The 22,901-nt window shown below is 38.9% G+C and overlaps 1 protein-coding gene across 1 annotated transcript in view; it reads left to right on the top strand.

Moving 5' to 3' along the window:
* The first annotated feature begins 433 nt into the window (after window positions 1–433).
* Window positions 434–22,901, top strand: part of RNF128 (ring finger protein 128) — a 52,631-nt gene continuing 30,163 nt past the window's right edge. Inside the window, 3 exon segments of the mRNA XM_037511609.1 lie at window positions 434–449; window positions 452–526; window positions 529–906. Coding sequence (XP_037367506.1) covers window positions 434–449; window positions 452–526; window positions 529–906 — 469 coding nt within the window.

Raw genomic sequence — 22,901 nt, 5'->3', positions numbered from 1 at the left:
CGCGGGGAGCTCCGCCGCTGGCAGATCCTACCGTGCCTCGCTTGTGCATTTTTCCTAAAAGCACGCGAAACACCTGGCTACTCTGCCTCGATCCTCCGCTCAAGCCTGACCATCTCGTTACCCTTTTAAGAGGCGGATCCCGCAGTGTCCTTGCCTCCCTTCCCGCCACCTCTACCCGAGTCGGCTGGGCGGAGCTTCGCGCGAACGCCCGGAGCCCGGAGCGGCCGCGGCAGTGGTGAGGAGAGCTGGGACGCGCAGGCTGCCTCTGCCGCAGCATCGCTCCGGACGCTCCGAGCCGGTCGGTGGGACCCGGCTGGCCGCGCCCGCAGCGTCTCCCCGCCGCGTCCCCACCTGGCGCGCACCTGGGCCCGGCCCGCTCCGGCCCAGAGCGAAGAGGGCTCTACCCCGGGCGGAGGGAACCGCAGCGCGCGCCATGGGGCCGCCGCCCGGGCCGGGGTCGCCTCCGCCAGGGGCTGCGGGGTGGCCCGCTGGCTCGCGTGGTGCTTCCTGCTGGCTCTGAGTCCGCACGCCCCGGCTCCCGCGGAGCCGAGGCGGTGTGGACCGCGTACCTGAACGTGTCCTGGCGGGCGCCGCACACCGGAGTGAACCGCACCGTGTGGGAACTGAGCGAGGAGGGCGTGTACGGCCAGGATTCGCCTTTGGAGCCGGTGGCCGGGGTCCTCGTCCCTCCGGACGGGCCCGGTGCGCTGAACGCCTGTAACCCGCACACCAATTTCACAGTCCCGGGCAGCTCCGTGCAGGTCTCCTGGCTGGCCCTCATCCAGCGCGGCGGGGGCTGCACCTTCGCAGACAAGATCCATCTGGCTTACGAGAGAGGGGCGTCGGGAGCCGTCATCTTTAACTTCCCGGGGACCCGCAATGAGGTCATCCCCATGTCTCACCCGGGTGAGTGCAGCTACCGAATGACGCCCCTCCGGCCCCCTGCCCAGGCCCGGCTCTCTATTTTCCACCGCGCTTTCCTCCCCGGCCCCTTGCTCCAGAGGAGGATCCGTGCCCTCTCGTCCCCCCCCCAACCCGGGCGAGGCAGAGTCCCCTCCTCTCGGAGAGTCACTCTGCGTGGGGGTTGGGCGGAAAACCCTTCCGAATTTGCGTCCCTGGTGAAAAAGGGGAAGACAGACGGAGTGCAGAGCTGGCAACTCGGGACTGTGTGGGCTCTGACGTCGCCTTTTCCTGGTGTTTCACCCGAGGGGTGGGGGAGTGGTGGGGGGTGAGGGGGGTGGGGATGGGCTCGCCAGGGATTACGTGGTGGTGGGCCCGGGCTTTGAAATGACTGGGGAGAAGACAGCCTGCAGACCCCTTCCTCACTCTTTTCCAGTTTAGCCACCTCAGGCCCGCAGCAATTTTTTTGCTTCTGTCTCCCTGTTTTTCTCTCCCTGTTTCCTAGTATCAGGTAGAAGATTGTGTTACTGTGCCCTGTTAACCTCATTGCAGTTTTGGTGGAAACTTTGCTACTTCTCTGCCCAGGGATCTCAGTTCCCAAGTGGATTGTTGATGTGGGTGCTTTCGTTCGCTCTTAAAAATAATCTGATTTCAGTTGAGTTGTGAAACAGGTGATTAGTGTTACTGGAAAAAGAGAAGAGGTTTATACATGACCATAGCAAAGGCCTAGACTTTGGGAAAAGTATCCAGACGGGTCTTCAGTTTATGGAGTTGATGTGGGTTGCTGTTTCTCCCTCTTCAGTTAAGCTTACAGAAACCTTCCTATTTGTGACTGAGGAATCTATACCATATGAATATGGTGATCTAGACCCCAAAAGTCAAAGAAAAAAAAAAGTAGGAGAGAAAATGGAAGAGTCATAATCGCTGTGTGTCATGGTTGTTAAGAACTGGGCCTCAAGTCAGATCTTGGTTACATTCCGACTCCATTGCTTTCTAGTCCTGTGACCTTGGGCAACTTATTTGAACCTGGGTTCCCTCATCAGTCAAACAGGAAAGAACTACCCCCACAGGTTGGCCTTGAAGGTGAAATGAAACAATGCCTGTAAAGTATTTAACACCTCATCCTTCTCAGGAAAGGTTGGCTGATAACATTAGCATTTTAGGAGTCATGGGAGAGAATAATCTGCTTGTTTAACTATCAGAGGTTTTATGTTTTCCCTCAAACACTATGTCTGGCCTTGCCTAGAGAGCACTTTGGCATAATGGAAACAGTTCTGAACTGGAACCCAGGAGATTTGAGTTCTTTTTAGTCCCTTCCTTGTCTCTACCAGCATTGTGACCTTGTACAAATTACTCACTAGTCAAATGATAGTATAGAGGTGGAAAGTGGAGGCCAAGTTGGCAGTGTGTAGAAACCAGAGTGAACTACATGAACTCTAAGGTCCTTTCCAGCTCTAAATTGCTGTGAATCTTAGATTTTATATTGATTAAGGGAGCAACTTGATCTCTTGATCAAGTTGGATAATTCATTGATTAGAATGAAATTGCTTTTCAAAGGCTAATAAAAAGGAAGAATAAGGACTTGGGTAAACTTTTAAAATTCTCACATTTCTATTGACTTCCTAAGGGCAAAGGTTTGTCTCCTCCAAATGAGATTCTTTAGCATGAATGATGCCAAGTTGAAGATTGCTCTTTAGTTACAGAGTTCCTATTTAGACTGCTTTCTTCCTACTTCTATTAAGGATGTATACTTAAATTTATCTGATAGTTTTCGAGGACAACAAAACTAATTTTTGTTGCGTTCTCACTATATGCCAGGCACTCTACATTTATATCACTTATACTTCAAGAGACGGTATGATGTAACATAAAAAAAGCACAGGCGTTATAGTCAAAAACGGTTATCAACTTACAGGTTTATACATAAAAGCTTTGTGACCTTGATTAGATTATTGAACTTTACTGAGTTTCAGTTTCTTTATCTGTAAGATGGAAATATTTACATTGCTGTGATTTGTTAAGGCTAATAGATGTGAACTACCTAGCAGATGATAAAGTTTTTATGACAATAGATTGATGTTAACAAGAGGTGAAAAATTAATATGCAAATATATTTTTGCAAATGTCAACTTACAGACATGAATATACTGTGGATCTAATCCTGGCTTTTTTGTTTCAGGATACCATATAGAAGTAAAACCCTAAATATTGATCACTTAATTAAACTACATTCAGAAAGGTATTTTGATACCTTAAAAATTTATCTCTAAGATGATGGCTTAGCAAACTTTACTGTTAGGCTAACTAGTTTTAAAAAGATAATTCCTTAAGGTATGGACTCGCATTTTTCCCTCAAACCCCTGAAGAAACTACTTTTCCACAAAGGGGAATATCACTTTGCAATTCATCCTGGTTTTTGAATATTTGTTTGCAAAGTGCTACAGTGTTTACTTCGTTCATTCCTGAGAGTTAGCCTGGGGTTCATTGTAATCTCTGGTCAAAATGGTTTATCGTGGATGTTAGTGGCAGAGTGATTTAAGTGTTGATTAACTCAGTATATATTATTGTGAATTACACAAGGACCACCAAATGTAGAAAAGCCATTGCTGTCATTTTTGTTTACAAAATCACCCTGCACCCACTCTCACAGGGGCCTGTGCTTGAGTTGTCATTTGTTCAAGTTTGTGTTGAATATCCATACTCTCATTTATCATAATCCTGTGACCATGAAGAGCCCACTTATTTCAAGTAATGTAACTAACTGGATTAGAACAGTAGCTTTAAGACTTTTGTTTATTGAAGAAAACCATGTAAGAACAAATTGGGAAAGGCTGTTTTTATGTACAGCGAAATGTCACAAAACATAGTTATTGCTTTGCGTCAACCTGTGTAGTGTCTTTCCCTATATTATTTTGGTTGCAAGGTATTCAGAAAATCTTGATCCATGCAGATAAATAAATACAAATGATAGATGTGTGTTAAGAACTTGTCTTGCATTCTCTGGATATTTTTCAATCAAATTGATCTAGAAACCTGGAAGAAAATGAGGAGAAAAATTTGGTTTCAAAGTTTAAATGCCATTCATAGGACTTATCTTAAATATGAAAATCAGATAAGAAACATACTAAACCAGAGCAGGCACTATGGCCACCTAAAATGTAGGATTATCACGAGGAGACTTGCATGTTCTTGTTATTACACAACTAACTGCTCTGCTTTGGCCAAGCAGATGGGACTTAGCCTCATGTGCTGTCTAATTGAACCCATGGATTGAAGTGGTGTAGGTACTTGCTTGTACAATATTCCTTGAGTCAACATGTGCAGGCATGCTCTTATGAAAGACCTGTACAGGGCTACAACCTTCATAGTACATGACACATTTACAAGCGCTTGAAACATATTCAAAGGGATGGCAGGCGAACCTTTCTTCCTGAGGACTGTAAAAAAATGAATGGATCAAGCAGTTTACATTAATTATCTGGTGGTCTCCCATAGGATACAGTTTGATATATGAAACAGTTTGTGCGCATTATTGAAAGACAATATTAAAAGTTGGGTTCTGCTACTAATTTTATTTTTTTTAAGATTTGTTTTATTTATTTATGCACACAAGAGCTGGGGTGTAGGCCAGAGGTGCAGGGTGGTGAGGGTAGGGTGGGTGGTACTGAGACAGAGTGGGGAACAGAACAAGCAGATCTACTGAAACACACTGCTAAGGGCAGCAGTGGGTGAGATAGGAGAGGTCTGTTGTACCATGTGGGTTAGCTCCCTGGCCAGGGATAGAACTCATGCTGCAGTGACTGGTGATAGCTTGATAGCACAGAGACTTTAACCCCTGTGCCACCAGGGAGGCCCCTTACTATTTTTATATTATTATTTATTTTTTTAAAGATTTATTTATGCATACCAGAACTGGGGTACAGGCCAGAGGTACCAGGAGTGAGAGGATCCACCAGAGACAGTGGGGATCAGAACGGACAGATTGACTGAAATACACTGCTGAGGGGAGCAGCAGGTGAGTCAGGAGAGGTCTCCTGTGCCATGTGGGTAGCTCCATGGCCAGGGATCGAACTCATGCTGCAGTGGCTGGGGAAAGCTTCATAGGTTGCCTCTTAACCCCTTGCTCCACGAGGGAGGCCCCCCTTACTATTTTTAAATGACAACTTAGGCCAGTTATTTTATTTCTCAAAATCTCTGTTTTCTCCTATGTAAAATGTACACAATAATAAAATTGCCTCATAAGATTGCTGGGATTAAATGAGATAATACAGATAAAGTGTTTACTATAATGCTTGGCATAGAGGAAGCTGCAGTTAAGATATATTAATGTTTTCTAGAAGATAAAAATTGAATCCTATATTTATAGTATATAAATCAAAATGAATAGTCTAAAGTACTTCAGAGTTCACATTTCCCCAAATCCTAACTTTAACCCTTTAGGAAAAAGGTGAATAGACTGAATTTTTTTAAGGATTTATTTTATTTATGCATACAAAAGCTGGGGTGTAGGCCAGAGGGGGGGGGCATGTGGTGGTGGTGAGAGGATTCACCAGAGACAGAGTGGGCAGCAGAACAGGCAGACTGACTAAAATACACTGCTGAGGGGAGCAGCAGGTGAGACAGGAGAGGTCTCCTGCACCATGTGGGTAGCTCCCTGGCCGGGGATCCAACTCATGCTGCAGAGAATGGCAATAGCTTGATAGTGCTGAGATTAACTCCTTGTGCCACCAGGGAGGCCCAAATAGACTGAATTTTTTTATAAGAAAATAAACTTTTGCTTCAGCTGTGTTTGTCATTCACATCTCTTCTCAACTATTTTCCCTCTCAAGCTAATGGTCTTCTTTCCGTTCACAAAGGACTTAGGGAGTAGTATTTTACACTGATTTATCACCCTCCAATCCCTTCTAGACCACTTGGCATTGCTTCTTTATTCTTCCCCTCCGCCCCCAGGATGTTGACTTTGAAGAGAACTTTTTTTTTTTGATAGTAGAGTGAGAGGTTCAACAGAAGATTGGGTGGTCCTGATTTACCATATAAAATACCTTTCTAAAATTCATTTTGCATGCATCCTTTCCGATATTGCTTACATATCATTTGTGACACTTGATCACACCTTTGAAACTCTCTCCCAAATTGTCTTCCACTCTTCTCTTATTTGTTTTCTTTATGTTATTGTATTAACTTACTCATCTAACACCCCTTCTTTTTTGCATTCACACCCGCTCCCAACACTCCCACTCCAATAAGTAACTGCCATATCCATGTGATTGTGTCGCTTTAAATCTTTTCACGTATGTTCCCTTCTCCCATGCAACTGTTATTACCGTGCTTTCAGTTCTTATGACTTCCCGTGGGAACAAATGCTTAACCTCCTAATTGGTCTCCCTGCCTCTAGTGTTTCTTCTCTCCAGGTGTTCTTCCACCTTGTCGCAGGAACAGCACTCTGATCACATATATGCCATTGCTCAAAAGTCCATTACTTAAAATTAGAGACTACATTTCTCGGCATGGCACGCAAGCCTTTTTATAATCTAGTCCCAACCTATTTTTGAAGCTTTATATACCTCTTCTCACATGTTGACCTCTGAAGGTTCTCCATCCTTTCCCATTATCATTCCTTCACTAGTACCTCTGCTTTGGTGCGTCTACCCTTTTCTTCCCAGTTCTGCACGTTAAAACCTTACCTTTCCTTCAAAACCCAATGCAATGGTCTTCTCATCTTGGAAGCCTTCTCAGTTCCTCCTTGCCTCTTCTCACCAGAGCTCACACCAAAACCAAAATAATGTCTTCTCTTTGCTCCCTTTGCACTCTAGCTCTTACAGTATTTTCTGCATTTTGCTGGTAGTTATTTATATATTTTACCTTCCTACTGGATTTTAATCATTTTAATATTTTATTACTTTTCGTTTTCCCCACAGGAAAATTTGTCCTCCATGTGTTCCTGAAATGCTTGTTGATTTGTCTTAAATTCCCAGAACTCTAATGCTGGAGGGTTACTAGAGAAGTCTCTATTGGAAGGGAATTGAATTTCATTTCACGGAGCATTTATCACAGGTCTGCTATGAGCTAAATAGTGTGCTTCTTGACTGAATATCCAAAATAATTAAGGTAAAGTGGAGGAATAAGCATGTATACAAATACTTCATGATTACAAGCTCCCTATAATTTGTGATGATCACCAACATGGACCAGTTTATAGATTTTTAATTTAAAATGGCCAAAGAAATAGTGATAATGAGTTTTTACATTGATCTTTCCCTGATCTATTTTTTTTTTATGTTTTAAAAATGTGGTGACACCAGTATTCAATTTGTCTCCAATTAAAATGCTTCTATTGAACATGTTGGTGAGTGATAAATTCCATAAATAACATAAAAATCTTTAAAAAAAAAAAACCAGCTTGATCAGTGAATCAGGTTTGCAAGCACTTAATTTTTTTTTTACCCTAGGGCCTCCCTGGTGGCCTAGGGGTTAAGTCTCAGCGCTATCACCAACCACTAAGGCCTGAGCTAACCCATGTGGCATAGCAGACCTCTCCTGTCTCACCAGCTGTTCCCCTTATAGCAGTGTATTTCAGTAGATCTGCCTGTTCTGCTCCCCATTCTGTCTCTGGTAAATCCTCTCACCCCCCACACCTCTGTCCTACACCCCAGTTGTTCTATGCAAAAATAAATAATATGTTAAAAAATAATATTTCCCCCCAGTCCCTAGAAGATGTGTGTTATCTCTCATAGAATGCTGCATTAAATCTCTGTTCTGTGAAGGAAAGAGAGGAAGGACAGTAACAAATTTTGGAAAATAACTTCAATTTTCTAAGTTATTTTCTGATCATAAAATTAATCTTTTCATAAACCTTTTCTTGTTGCAAAGCAACAGTGGCTGCTCTTTCTGCCCATTTGTGTCTGTGCAAGCATCTTCTCTTTTCCTTTTCTTAATAAACCTATCCTTTTAAGATGTAACAAAAAGATGAATCTTCTTACAGAAAACTTAGAAAATAAGAGATATATAAAACCAGAAATAAAAACTACACATAATTCTTTAATGCAGATAACATTAATATTCCTTCTAGTCTCTTTTTCCATTTATAGAGATCGTTTTGTGTCCTACTTTTATCATAACTGATACTTTTTAATGAGTACTAATTAATGTTAGGGGGAAAGGATGTCCTGCGCAAACTCCATACACGCTTTGTGGACTCCACCCCCATGACACTGGGAACTACAAATCCCATGATCACCAAAGGGAAGGTTGCTAGGACCTGAGGGCGGAGTTAAGCAACTAGGCTCTAGGTTTGAGTATTTAACTGGCTATGTGGCCGAGGTTGCCCTCTTGGCCAGGCGGTGTGTGCTAGGTTTTTTGCCAGCTCGGCGGGTCATTGGGATTCCAGGTCAGCAGAACGGGTAGGACGCATTTACGAATTATCTCCCTCTTTTTCTCCCTGAGTTATTCATTTCCCGATTTCCCCTTCCCTTGTAAATAAACCTTTTATCAACCTTTTGTGTATGTCTGCAGTTTAGCATTCATAAGTCCCCTTTAAGCCCGTGGGTGAGGACCCACAGTTAGGCAACCTGTTTTATATCGGGGTTTGTCTTGTAACACTAATAAAATACAGAAAATTTAGAGAAAAAAATATAAATCAATGTGTATATATACATTATATATATGTATACACACATACACATGAGAATAATCACTTTAGCGTTTTGGGATGTTTGGCTGTTGTTTTCTTTTTACTTTGTATACATATTATTTAAAAAATTATATATACAATTTTGTATCCTGCTTGTAGTTGTAAGCATTTCCCCATGTGAGTAAAAATAGAAAGAAGGTGTTGTTCTTTGGGCAAAGGCAGAGAATGAACCTCTCTTTCATTAGCTAGCAGAATGGAAGTACAGAAATGAGGACATCGAACAAGGGGTGTGAATTGGGACATTCAAAATATATATATATACTCTACAATGTTTTATGTAAAAATGTGCTCACTAACTGTAACGTGTTTGGGTCTAACTCATATGCATCTCCTGTTGTCACCTTGGCCTTTTGAAAGGTTTAATTGCCATTTGTGCTTTATTTCCTGTCCTCCCATTATCCTGCAGGTGATATTTTTGTCACAAATGAGGTTTGCATCCAGTTTCCCTGTTGCTTGGTTTAGTAGCACCTCATTGACTAAAATGCTTTTCTTTTTCATGATGGTCACTGAAACTGTCAACTCTTAGAGTTTTCCCCAGAAGACTACCTTGCACCCCAAGATGAATTTTTGAAGCAACATAATTGTAAGCTTTGTCTCCTGAGGGAATGACCTCTTGCCACATGTCATAGGAGCCCAATCAACTATAGAAACGGTCTCTGTCACTGCTATGGAGCTGGTTACTGTGGTGATCCTCAGCTACATACTGCAGGGAGTTATTTGCAAGCATGGAACACATGCACTTTTTGGTGCAATTACTAGGCCAGTTCAAAGCTGCCACATTTTGCTGTTAACACCCACTTGGGAGCCCTATGGGCAAAGCAGAGCACAAGGGCTCTTTGTTATTATTCCATTTCCTGTTCTGACTTTTTCTCTCTCACTGTATGTATTTCTTTCTGTGTATCATGGCATATATTGATAGTTACTGCTTGAATTTACCCATGTGCTTGTTACGGTATTGATTTATTGATTTATTTTTTTTTTTTTTTTAAAAAAGGAACCTTGGTGATTCATACCTGACTTGATGGAGGCTGTTAGGTTCAGAACCTAGTTGTGATTTACCTCGCTTTAATGCTTGAATGCTCAGGTTAGATACAAATCGGTGATTTTGAGTTGACCCTATTTATTTTAACCTTTTTTGAAAGAAGATGGTACTAGAACCCACTTGTTGTGTGTGTTTCTGTCAAGTTAGTAATCATTATGATTTCAGATAAAATGTTGAAGTAGTTTAGTTAAATGCTGCCTGCAACTAAAAAATCTTAGCTTTTAAGAGGAAGAAACACCAAAATATTAACACTGGTTATTTCTCTTTGGTGGGATTTTGGGTGATTATTTTTCTCTTCATTATTATTTTGTATTTTCTGAATTTTCTATAAGGAATATATTTTACTCTTATAATCGGAAGTCAGTTATTTAAAATAAAACAAAACCAGGGCCTCCCTGGTGGCACACTGTTCTGCTACCCACTCTGTCTCTGGTGAATTCTCTCACCCCCTGCACCTCTGGCTTGTACCCCAGTTATTGTATGCGTAAATAAATAAATCTTAAAAAATAAAACAAAACCAAAGACCCTCCAATAGTGTTGATAAATCCCAAAAAAGCTTTAATAATGTGACTATAACAACAACAGGAACAAAGCATATCTGATAATAAAGGATTTACAGACTGTTAAAAGAATTTAAGAATTACATTGGTCTTTGGAACATAGATCATGTATATGATTGTTAATGTGGCTCTTTCTCTTTAGCCCTGATTGATTTCTTCATGTGTCAAGTGGACTTTGAACAGTAAAGAACTTTGAAGACCGTAGTCCAATATTTGTCACTCTAGAAAAGTGAAGGACGTTTTGTTAGAATAAGGGTAGAGAGGAATCATGGTATTCTTATGTTACACTTTATTAGTGATATGTACAAAATAAGAGTGCAATCAATATTGCAGCTAACATATCATTAAACTTGAATTGCTTGTTTTTAAAGTTACCATTTTTCTTGAAACGATATTCTGCTATGTAAAGCTCCCCCTGTTGGTGGTTTGCACAAGACGCTGTCAAATTCAAGGGTTGCTTCTATACCACTTCTTTTCCTCTTAGGACATATTATGTGTCCTACTTTTAAAACCCCTTCTCTTCTTTTCATAAGTTGGTTAATTCTGCCTTAGATGTCTCCCCTCCCCACCATGCATGCATACACCCCTCTTGAAGACTCTTCCTTTTAAAAAAAAAAAGTCAGCTTCAGTCTATGTGAAATTGAAGTGAAATTTAACATTGTAACAAACCAGTGCTCTCAATAGCTAAGGACCCCCACTGTATCCATAACTCATTTCCAGAATCTCCACAAAAGCCTCCCAACAACCACGAAACCCTCTTTATTAAATATGCGTTTTTCTCATCATCCAGTATTTAAGATAAATTTGAAATACTTTTTTTGGCTTTAGATTTTTCAGGGATACTGTTTTCTGTAAAGTTTTATTCTAAACCTGGGTTAAATAATAATTTACATTTGCTTTGCAGTTTTCAGTTCTCAAAGCATTTTCACATACGATAATCTATGGGCTCACTTGGGCACCCAAACTGTGTTTAGCAGTATTACTATGCAAATATTTTGTCCTTGGTTCCAAACAAGTGACTTAGAAATGAATTTTTGAAACACAACTGTTTTGTGTTTCTGTTGTGGTTACTGTTCATAATGATATAATGACATATAGTTTATTATATGAAAAAATACAGTAAAATAATAAATCAACCAGGCTAATTTATTCAGTTTCTCTGTAATGTTGACCAAAACTCTACCTCACTTTTTCCATATGTTTCACCTTAAGGGCACTGTGTTTCGTTTTCCTAACCTATGATGATCTCAGAGAAGTTGGCTTATTTTATAACATAATGCTGCTGAAAGTTCTAAGAATACATCTTAACTTTGACGTGTGTCTTAGTTAGCCATCAATAGATTTCCAAGTAAGTACATCTTTTTGCATTTTAGAAGATTTCAACAATCATTTAGATGAAGACAAAAAAGTGTTATTATGTTGAGTGAGGTTCTCTTTCATGGATCTACAAGCAACCTATATGTAACACAGTGCCAAAATACTCTTAAATTGTAGTGGTGTTTCAAACTCCTGTTTTACACGTGTTTTCATTTTGGCAAGAGGACAGCATGCATAAGACAGACTAAAACTGGCCAGTGCAAAAGCACCACTCACTTCCCACTGCCTTGCCCGTAACCTCCCGTCATTTCACTACCCTTATCTGGTCAGTGCTTGATGGTTGGACTGGCAAAGAAGACAGGGAATTGACTTACCTTGGGTAATGTAATTAAAGACGAACAGATTATCCTTTGATGGTAGGGAAAACTGCATGATTGCTTTATTTTATGTTAATCTCTTATATCAAAGATGAATGTGTTCCATTTGAAAAATGGGAGACAGCAGGTTACAATGGAAGAATTGGTGTCCTTGAGTTGGACTGCTTCGTTTGAATCCCAACCCTACCAATTAATAAATTTGTGGGCCAACAAAAATTGGACAAATTGTTAACCTCAGCTTCTTGTCTTGTTCATAAAGAGATGAACAGTGATGTTAGTTTTCCATGATGTATGGTAAATAAAGTGTTTGATATATAGTGGACATTTAGTAAATGATAGTTTGCTTGAATTTTTTGCTAACAATTTTACCACTAGACATAGTAATTCTCCTTTGGTTATTACATCTGTTAACTAGCACATTTTTGAAATATGTAATTGTTTTATATGTGGAAGCAGAAAAATAAAAACTGTGACATTCAAAGTACTATTTCTCTGGGCAGTTTCTGGGAAATGCAGGAAGAAATCACATAATCAAGATACAGAATCATTTTGTCCTTCTCCTAGTGATAAAATTTTCATTTTAAGCAGCAGCAAAAACTTAAAATCAGGACGTGAAGCTTTAACAATAGAATCAGCTATGGCACTGTGGTAAAGAGAGTGGACTTAGGAATCAAGTGGATTTTGATTTGAATCCCAGCTCTATCCTATATTAACTTTTTATCTTTAGGCAAATTAACTTCTTTAATATTCAGTTTTTTCATCTGTAGAATAGGTGATGATAATTTCATCTATCTCATAGGACTGTAGTGAGGGATAAATTAGATAATATGTAAAGCACTTAGTACACAGTCTGCTCGATGAATGGATAGCTGGAGAGCCGTAGTGTGTGGCACACTGCCAGGCTTCTCAGAGCGTCTGCTATGCTAGGAAACACTTTAACTTTGTTCAATGCATTATTTTCTAAACTAGTCTATAGAAACCTCTTTGTCTCAAAATACTTAACATCTGAAATATACTTTGGAAAGCAATGATTGCCATACACTTGAAACCTTTTTATCCTCCTTCCTCTTCCCCCTCCACGTGTCCCCCTCCTGCCTCTTTTCTCCTCCCCCTCTCTGGTTAGACTGGCTTCATATTTTAACTGTATCACTTTAGTCAATGTCAAGGAGTGACTAAACTAATAATGTCACCTCACTGTGAGAGGAACAGAGTGTCTTCAACTGTAGTGAGAAAAATGTAGTCATTCTTTGTACGACTGTGGTTTCTTTTAGATCAGGTCAATGTGATGGAAAAGAGTGATTAGTATAGGCTGGATTTAGTCTCCTTATTCACTCTGAGGAGCAAGTTATCCTGAAAGAATTAAAAACACAAGTGAGAGAGATTTGTGTTTGTTTTTCAGTTAGTGTGTGGGCCTTAGTGCAGAAGGTAGCTTTTGTAATATTTCATAAGGAAGAAATCTAACATTCTAAGTTTACTTGAATGTTTCTATTTATAAATGTTTTATACTAAATGATACAGAAATTTGTACTTTGTCTAATTTGGATACCTTATTGATTGGACTTCTTTCACTTTTATACCCTTAGGTTCTTGGGATCAGGTCAAAACAAATACCCTATCTCTCAACAGTGCTTTTCCTAACTTTGATAATAAATGCAATTTCCAAGCTAATTCTCCTGTTACAATCTACACCTGAAGAGAAGGTGCACAAAGAGAAGTTCCAATTTCAATAAAAGTTTGAATGCCCCTTTATGAGAGCACTGTGCTGGACGCTGTGGTAGGAGAGGATGAGAGAGCAGAGCACTTGAACAGTGACATGGTTCTTTCCTTCCAGGGAGCTCATAGTTCTTTCTTATCTCTATTGCATTTTCTTAGCTAATAATATATTTTAGCCCAGCACTCAAATATCAATTGAGGTAGAGCTTTTGGGTAAGGTTTTTTAGAACTACACAAAAATGGGACTGTAGATTTGAGCAAAATTTAAAGTACAGAATGTTAAGTTCCTTCCATGCATTCTTTTTTTTTTTTCTTTAAAAAGATTTATTTATGTATGTATACAAGAGCCTGGGTGCAGGTCCGGGTGTGGGGGGCAGGGTGGTTGGGTGAGAGGTTTCACCAGAGACAGTGTGGAGCAGAACGGGCAGATTGACTGAAGTACACTGCTAAGGGGAGCAGCGAGCGAGACAAGAGAGGTCTGCTGCACCATGTGGGTAGCTCCCTGGTCAGGGATCGAATTCATGCTGCAGTGGCTGCAGATAACTTCATAGTGCTGAGACTTAGCCTCCATGCATTCTTGTACTCATTTCATTTGGTCTGAAAAGTTGAAGATAAAGTGGCAAGTGGAGGAGGCCATGTCCCAGTTTCATTGTAAGTTTAGCCTATGGCCTAGTTTGGGGGTCATGTTTTCCCCCTAGACACAGCAACAATTTGTTCAGTGGAATTCATTCTCCTTCCCAAGGTCTCACATTACAAGAAAACAGAACTGACAAATACAAAGACAAATAGAATCACCATACTTTCTAATGTTCATATGTATAAGTTTTCTTTCCCTGAAACCCCAAAATCAATATACCCCTTTTTATTGCCCAACAAATACCTTTCTACTTGTTTTTAACCTGTAGTGTATATCTTGTTAGTTGGTAGTTCCTTCATCTTCCACCATCTAGTAGTCTTATCTAGTCAGATTCTGAAAAGCTCTGGCTATTGTACAATTTCTTACCCCACAGGATTGAATATATTGATGCTGTGGAACTTACTAACATTCTTCCAGAAAACATTAAGAAATAGCAAAAAGAAACATTGAACCTGATTTCTAGAAACCTTACTATCCCTAAACAAAAACTATGGAAGTAGAAGACTTTAGCATAAACATTTGAATATAATTACAGAATACCCTATTAATTAAATAATATATATACTACAGTTTCCGCCTGACTTTGTAATAGCATATCATTGATGCTGTGTCTTTTTCTCAGTATCAGCACAAATTTAAGTTTGTGTGGATTCACATCTTATTCCAACTGCTTCAAAACTTATGCCCTCTGAATGTACTTTTGAGTAAGCAAACCACCAGTCTCCTAGTAAATCAGGAAGATTTGGTTCTAACTTGAGCTTGGGGTGGAAATGGCATCTGTCCTCACTCCTGTGTATAAGCATGAAACAGGCGTAGTCAATCCCTAGGCTGGGCAAATTATTGCCACCATTAGTGATGTTCTAGCAATGTGGTAATTTCCATGGAATCAGCATTGTGATAGTAAGCATCACACTAAACCCAAGGTTTATAGAATACGATTAGTGTTTAACTTTTTATCTGTGCGTACATGATATGCTCCTGCTGTAGACAGACATGTCCTGTCAAGATATGCCATCTTTGAATGTAGGGAGGAGACGTACCTTAGACTCTGCTCATCACAATTATCTCTAAGGATGAATTTGTTTGCTGATTGAATCTTGATTAAAGTTATCCTAAATATAACATACTTAAAGTTGCATTCATCAGACATTTGACTTGTGTTATGTGCCAGGCATTCTAAAAGATGTAGATACAGTGATAAATGGGCCTGTTTCTGATGTGTCAATTTTTAGTTTGCTATATATACTTGCTGATTAAAAACAAAATAATTTTATTGAGTTATTCTATGCATGATAAAGGACTAGCATTGATTTGGCCAGAGTTGACTAGATCATAGTGAGAGAATCACCTACTTTCGTTAGGATCCAGGCCCTAATCTAAAAGAGTTCATAGTTTAAGGCTCAAGTTAACCAGATAATTTAAAGGGAAGTCTGCACTAGATAGTATAAAAGCTGAACATCTGACTCAAGTGGGTCAGGATCTTATAAAAGGAGGTTGAACTTTATTCTGCAGGTGAAATGGAGCTCTTTAAGGGAATTTAGCAAAGAAATAATAATATGAACACTTTTTCCTATTTAGAAAAATTACTCTGGTGGCCAGAGGGGAATGAATTGGAGGGCTAAGACTGGTGAGTTGGAGATCAGTTAGGAGGTTGTAAGCAGTGATTTAGAGGAGAGATACTGGTGACAATGGAGATATACTATATATAACTGGACAGGAATGGGCTTGTTTTTGGTGTGTCAATTTTCATACTTCTCTATATGAAGTATACTTACTGATTAAAAACAAAATAATTTTATTGGCAGAATTCTTCTATGCATGATTAAGTATTAGCATTGATCTGGCCAGAGTGACTAGACCTCTGTTGTGAAACACGTTGACCATAACATCAGTCAAACAATAGTCAAACTCCAGCCCAATATTTCTAAAAGGTATGGGCCACAGACCACATGCAGCAAATTAACCCACAGAACTTGTTAAACCTGCAGATTCCCAAGCCCCACCCCAGACATAATCAGGGAATGGGGCCCATGGAGCTCAATGTTTAAACAACTTTCCCAGGTAATTATCATTCATATTAAAGTTTGAGGATCATTGATCTAGCCCAATAGTTTTCAAAATATGATTTCAGGGCCTCCCTGGTGGCACAGCGGATTGAGCGCAGTGCTGTGAAGCTGTCCGCAGCCTCTGCAGCATGGGTTCAATTTAGCCTCTGCAGCGTTGGTTTGATTCCCGGCCAGCCAGGGAGATACCCACATTGCGCGGCAGACCTCTCCTGTCTTGCCCACTGCTCCCCTCAGCAGTGCCTTCGGTCCACGTGCCTGTTCTGCTCCCCACTCTGTCTCTGGTGAATCCTCTCACCTTCCCGCACCTCTGGCCTGTGCTCCGCTCTTGTATAAATAAAGTAAATCTTAAAAAAAAACATATGATTTGAGACTACTGGTCATTGAGACTCCTTCCGAGGTCCATGAGGTTAAAACTATTCTCATAATAAGATGTAGATGTTACTTGCCATATTCACTGTGCTGACATTTGCTTGGATGGTGTAAAAGCGATGGTGGGAAAAATCTGCTGGCACCTTAGTACAAATTAAGACAGAGGCAACAAATGCTATAAATTGTATACTCTATCTCCATGCATTTTCATTAAAAAGAGGTCACTTTCACTTAATATCCTTGATGAATCAGGGAGAAAAATTTTTATTAAATCTCTCACCTGTTATATCCAACTTTATTTGAATATTTTTTGTGATGAAATGGGAAGTAGGCATAAAGCAGTTCTGCAGCACACAAAAGTAGGTGGTTGTCTGAAGGAAAAATATTTACATGACTGAGCTGAACTAACTGCTGCTTTTTCAAACAACTTCTTTAACATGAAAGAAATACAACACCTTATCAAACTTGGGTTTCTGGAAAAACTCTTGTCAAAAGTTAACTAAGTGAGCCTGTCATTTCAAGGAAAACAATTTGACAGCATTTTTCAATTTAAATGTGCAAGCATAAATTAGAATTTTGGAAAACTTTATCCAACATTAAGCTTGACAGCTCTAGTACTTAGATTTTACTGATGACACCAGTGATGACATTAACAGCCATAAGTTTTGTTTCAAGATTATAAAATATAACTCAATGAACCAGTACTTTCCAAATGAGCAGTGCATGGTATTATAAAAGCAATGCACGGGTAAAGGATCCATTCAATATACAAGGTGGATTTTCACTGAACCCAGTACAAAGAGTTGGTTGAAATGGTATCAAATTCTATCTTGCACCCAATATTTAAAAAGCTTCCCCTTGTTGAGTTTTAATGTAATATCAAAGAATAAGATATATAATTATTTGGAATGCTCTTAAAACACTCCTTGATTTTCTGAATGCATAACTGTATGATTATAGGTTTCTTTCAGATACCTCAGGAAGAACAGATCACAATCTAAGGAAGAAGTAGACATAAAGACCTAGCTGTCTTCTGTTAAATCTGATACTAAAGAAATTTGCATAGATGGCAATGTCACTTTTAGTATATTTTTGGCAAAATATAGTTATTGTTAAAAAATATGTTAATTACATAGACACATTCATGATTGTTATTTAAATGAATGAATAGTTCTTAAAAATCCTCATTGTTAATTTCTAATATGGTAAATATGAATAAAATAATCTACATTTACAAAACTTTTTTGAAGTCCTCAATAACTTTAAAGAGGGTGAATGGGATTTAAGACCAAACACTTGGAGTAATGCAGATTTAATCCTTGGTTTTTTTTTTTTAAGATTTATTTATTTATGCATTCAAGAACTTGGGTACAGGCCAGAGGTGTGGGGGGTGAGAGGGCTCACCAGAGACAGAGAGGGAACAGAACAGGCAGATTGACTGAAATACACTGCTGAGGGGAGCAGCGGGCCAGTCAGGAGAGGTCTGCTGCGCCATGTGGGTAGCTCCCTGGCTGGGGATCGAACTTGTGCTTCAGTGGCTACAGATAGCTTCATAGGTTGCATATTAACTCTGTGCGCCACCAGGGAGGCCCTAGTCCTTGGGTTCTTAACAATACAATAAACATAGCACTCGTGGAAATCAGAATAGTCCAGAAGGTAATAATTTGAAGAATTGTTTACTTGTGATATGACATGCTACATACAAATAAAACATCTGTGATCTTTTGATCAGTGTTCCTTCTAATTGCCTGGTGTCTCCCTGACTTCTTTCCTTCCCTAGCTAACAAATTCAAGATGACCTGGATTAGCTATTCAGCCATACTGAGTCTCTCACAAGTATACAAAAAATATATATTAAGTCTGATTTTTCTTGCTCTTATCTGTTTAGTGCTTGCCTAAGAAAAAACTTGGTATATGAAATTGTTACATTTGCAACTCTGAAATTAATTTAAATTTCAGTCCTAAAAAATTAAAGCCACAATTGATATCTCCACCTTAAATTTGTTCTTTTTATTATTATTTAAGTGGTTTTGCTAAATTTAATAATAAAAATTCATTATCTAAAGTCATTTTATCTGAAAATTACTAAGTTTTCAGGCTTACTTTTTGCTCCTTGTTGTAAGGAAACTAAAAATTTAATGTCATCTCACCGAAAAAAACCATTAAATCTATGTGCTTATAAGTAAGTTGTCTAGTCTAGAGGGATGATAGTATAGCAGCTATTACAATGTCTTACAATCTAGAGATTAAAAACAAGGATGTAATAACTCTAAATGCAAACAAAGTAAGGCGTGTGTTTAAAAATAAAGGAATGTAGGGCCTCTCTGGTGGTGCAAGGGGTTAAGACACAACCTATGAAGCTGTCCACAACCTCTGCAGCACAAGTTCAGTCCCCTTGGCCGGCCAGGGAGCAACCCACATGGTGCAGCAGACCTCTTCTGTCTCGCCTGCTGCTCCCCTCAGCAGTGTACTTCAGTCAATCTGCCTGTTCTGTTCCCCACTCTATCTCTGGTGAATCCTCTTACCCCATACACCTCTGGCCTGTGCCCCAGCTCTTGTATGCATAAATAAATAAATCTTAAAAAAATATAAAAATAAAGGAATGTATTGGTAATGGATATTTTGAAGGTCTTGAAAAAATAAATAAAAATAAAATGGTATTAAAAAATAAAGGAAGTGCTAAATTTCTGAGAGAGCTATATTTAAAAAAAATTAAGCTCTCAAATGACTTACTATAAAATTATTTACCTTTAATATCTGTAGTGTACCTGTGTAATACCAAAATTTACTTCCTTTTTAAAATAAAGTTATTCTAAAGCTGCTTTCACTAGCTTACCGAAACAATACACAAATAAAACATCTGTGATCTTTTGAACAGTTTTGCGTCTAATTGCCTGGTGTCTTTAATATGTTGTTTTCTGAGGACTCCTTCTACAACATATATATTTTTTTGGTGATGTAATAATACAGCAGGTTCTGGAATAATGTCATTTCATTCAACATTGTTTTGTTCTAAAGTTGATGAGAAAAAGAATTCACAGCTGACAGTGAAAAAAACTAAGTTATTTGAGGACATGGTTTCATTATACATCACTTCACTTAAAGCTGCAGTTTTCAAGAACATATTGACAGTTTAAAGTGAGGGCATACTTGTATTGCCTTAAAAACCTCCATCAGAAATATCTGGGGGTGGAGGGCAGAAAGAAAGGCAATTTGCCATATTGCACAATGCTATGTGCTTATGTTTCATTTGTTGGCGTAAAAGAATGAAAATATGGGCCTCCCTGGTGGGGAAAAAGGTTAAATCTCAGCTCTATCAAGCTATCACCAGCCACTTTGGTATGAGTTCGATCCCTTGCCAGGGTGCTAACCCACATGGTGCAACAGACCTCTCCTGTCTCACCCGCTGCTCCCCTCAGCAGTGTATTTCAGTAGATTTGTCTGTTCTGCTCCCCACTCTGTCTGTTGAATCCTCTCACCCCACGCAGCTTTGGCCTACACCTGAGTTCTTGGATGCATAAATAAATAAAAAAAATAAATCTTTTAAAAAAGAATGGCAATAAAAGGTGTTTCTGGTCATCTTCTCTGCCACCCCAGCCCCAAAGGATAATTTGTAACAATACAGAAGGTTAACAATCATTGTTTTAATCAGAAGCTAACCTGTACTAATGCCTGTTTTCTATTCTGCAACATACTAGAATTTAACTGAAGGCTAGTTAAGAGCATAATGACATATTAAAGTTTGGACAGTACTGATTTGTCTGAGCCCAATGAACTGGACATACTTCCAGACACATTTATGAAATCATTTATGTAGTTGTTTTTTTGATGAGGTTTGATGATAGAACTAATTTTTTTAATTGAGAGAGCTGCTGTGAAGCAGTCATTTTGAGAAACCTAAACTTGGTTCATCTGTGGCTGGCAATAATGAAAAGTGGGGCAACAACAACAACAAAAAAAAAGCCACAAAACAGGATTTGAAGAAAGAGGCTTAAAAGTTTAGATATTTTTCTGACCTCACTTAGCATAATCCCCTCCAATTCTATCCATGTTGTTACAAATGTCAAGATTTCATTTTTTTAATAGCTTAGTAGTATTCCTTTGTGTGTGTGTGTGTATACATATCTTTTGAGTAGTATAACGTCTGTGTGTGTACACTACGTATTTTTTAATCAGTTTATCTGTTATTGGGCACTGGTTTTAATTTAAGATTGGTTTATCTGAAGAATTTTGGTATCTCTCTTTGAAAAGAGAGTTGCCCAAAGTGAGCTATAGGGAGGAAAATTGAGCTGTTGGAAACAACTGTGGACAAAATGAATATTCTGAAGGCCACTTGAATTGCGCTCAGGTTTTCTTTATATAAGAAAGAAATGAGGTACTATTTCTTTATAATACTATACAAGTTTCATGAATACAACTTCATTCACCACTGTCTGACTGCCACCCCTACCCATCGCTCCCACCCCCATTTCTCTTGGCAACCACCAATATGTGCATTCAGAAGTGCAGGCTCCATTTTATTAGCAGGATGTTGGGCAGTATTGAAGGTGAGATTAGTTTTACAAGAGCTAGCTTGACCCTTATTTGCCCTTATTACTTGTAAGTCATTTATTATGATACTGTGTAATACTGAAATATTAAATGTGGAATACTTGTTGAAAGAGATAACTAGAAAGCTTTCCTCACCTTCTTGTAGTTTGTATTTGAATACCAAGGTACTGTATTAATGGTATCATTGTGCTTAGGATAGTTCATATTTTATAAAATGTTTTAAAATTTATTTTACATTTTGACACATGTAAATATTAAATGTGTATGTGAGGGGGAAAGGTCCAGAAGCACAGAACTTACTGCATAGTTTGCACTTGATGAATATTTGTTCAGTGAATCTGTCTTTATTTACAAATAATTAAGATTAGAACAAAATCACCTATTACTAGCTTTTTGAAGGAAATGAAAAGGATTGGCCACTTGCAGGATCATCCATCAAATAAGTGTATATTGTAACTAATAACTAAAAAGCGTCTTTTGTCAGTAGGGCAGGGATAGACACCCTTTAATTATATTAGCATTTTCATTGAATGATTTCAGTAAAAGTAATAAGAATTGCTACAGGGCCTCCCTGGTGATGCAGGGTGTTAAGCACAGCACTGTGAAGCTATCCACAACCTCCACAGCACCAGTTCCATTCTTTTCCATCCCCCTCCCCCCTCCCCCCACGAGGAGCAGCCCACATGGCAGGGCAGACCTCTCCTGTCTCACCGCTGCCCCCTCAGCAGTGTATTTCGTCAGTCTGCCTGTTCTGCTCCCCGCTCTGTCTCTGGTGAATCCTCTCACCGCCCCCCACACCTCTGGCCTGTACCCCAGTTCTTATATGCATAAATAAATAAATCTTTAAAAACAAATAAATTTCTTAATTTGGGGAGGTCGGTGGGTACTTTTTATTTTTTTTAAAGTTTTATTTATTTATTCATTTATTTTAAGAAAACCAGGATGAACTTAGTGGTTGATTCGGAAATAAGGATAGAAGAAATGTAGTCTTATTCATTTGTCAGACTTGACCGTAGAAACTTACTAACATACCTCCTTTGGGCAAAAACTATAACTCAATATTTTGACTCCTACTGCAGTGTCATTTTTGCTACTTTATGCTTTACCTCTCACTCAAACTCTAGTCTGTTTATGATTAATAATTTTTAAATAAAGAGTACCACCACACTCAGAAATATCAAAACAAGTTTAATTTGTTGTTTTACAAATGATTGTGTATTGAAGGAAGATAAGTTTTCTTTTTTATATAAGAAGGTGTTCTACTAACCTATCAGTTTGCAATGTGGTTTCATTTTTTTTTTTGTTTTTTACTATTGGCTATGATGTACAGAATTTCACTGGTTAAGTTCATATTCCTCCTAGTGGTTAATGACTAATATATAGGAGACATATGCAAGTTCCTATGGGGAAGGGTCTATATTTTATTCCTCTCTATAGCCCAGGGCCTAGAACAGTGCCTGGGATGGCACAGGAATAGTTACCAAAAAGTACTTAATAAATGAGATTAGAAGGACTATCTTGTCTTTTGTATAACAGGCCTGTAGGAAGGATAACTGAATGATAGCCTTAGCTTTATGTATTAACCAACTGAGCTGTGCAATCCACATTTGGCTTCTTAAGGCTGGTACTTTCTAAAGACATACTTATAGTGAAAATCTATTTATTTATTTATTTTAAAA

This window comes from Talpa occidentalis, unplaced genomic scaffold, assembly GCF_014898055.3.
Source record: "Talpa occidentalis isolate TD23 unplaced genomic scaffold, MPIMG_talOcc4v2.1 talOcc4.15, whole genome shotgun sequence".
NCBI lineage: Eukaryota > Metazoa > Chordata > Mammalia > Eulipotyphla > Talpidae > Talpa > Talpa occidentalis.
The sequence above is the reverse complement of the archived record's forward strand: the minus strand, read 5'-3'. Positions and strand labels throughout refer to the sequence as shown.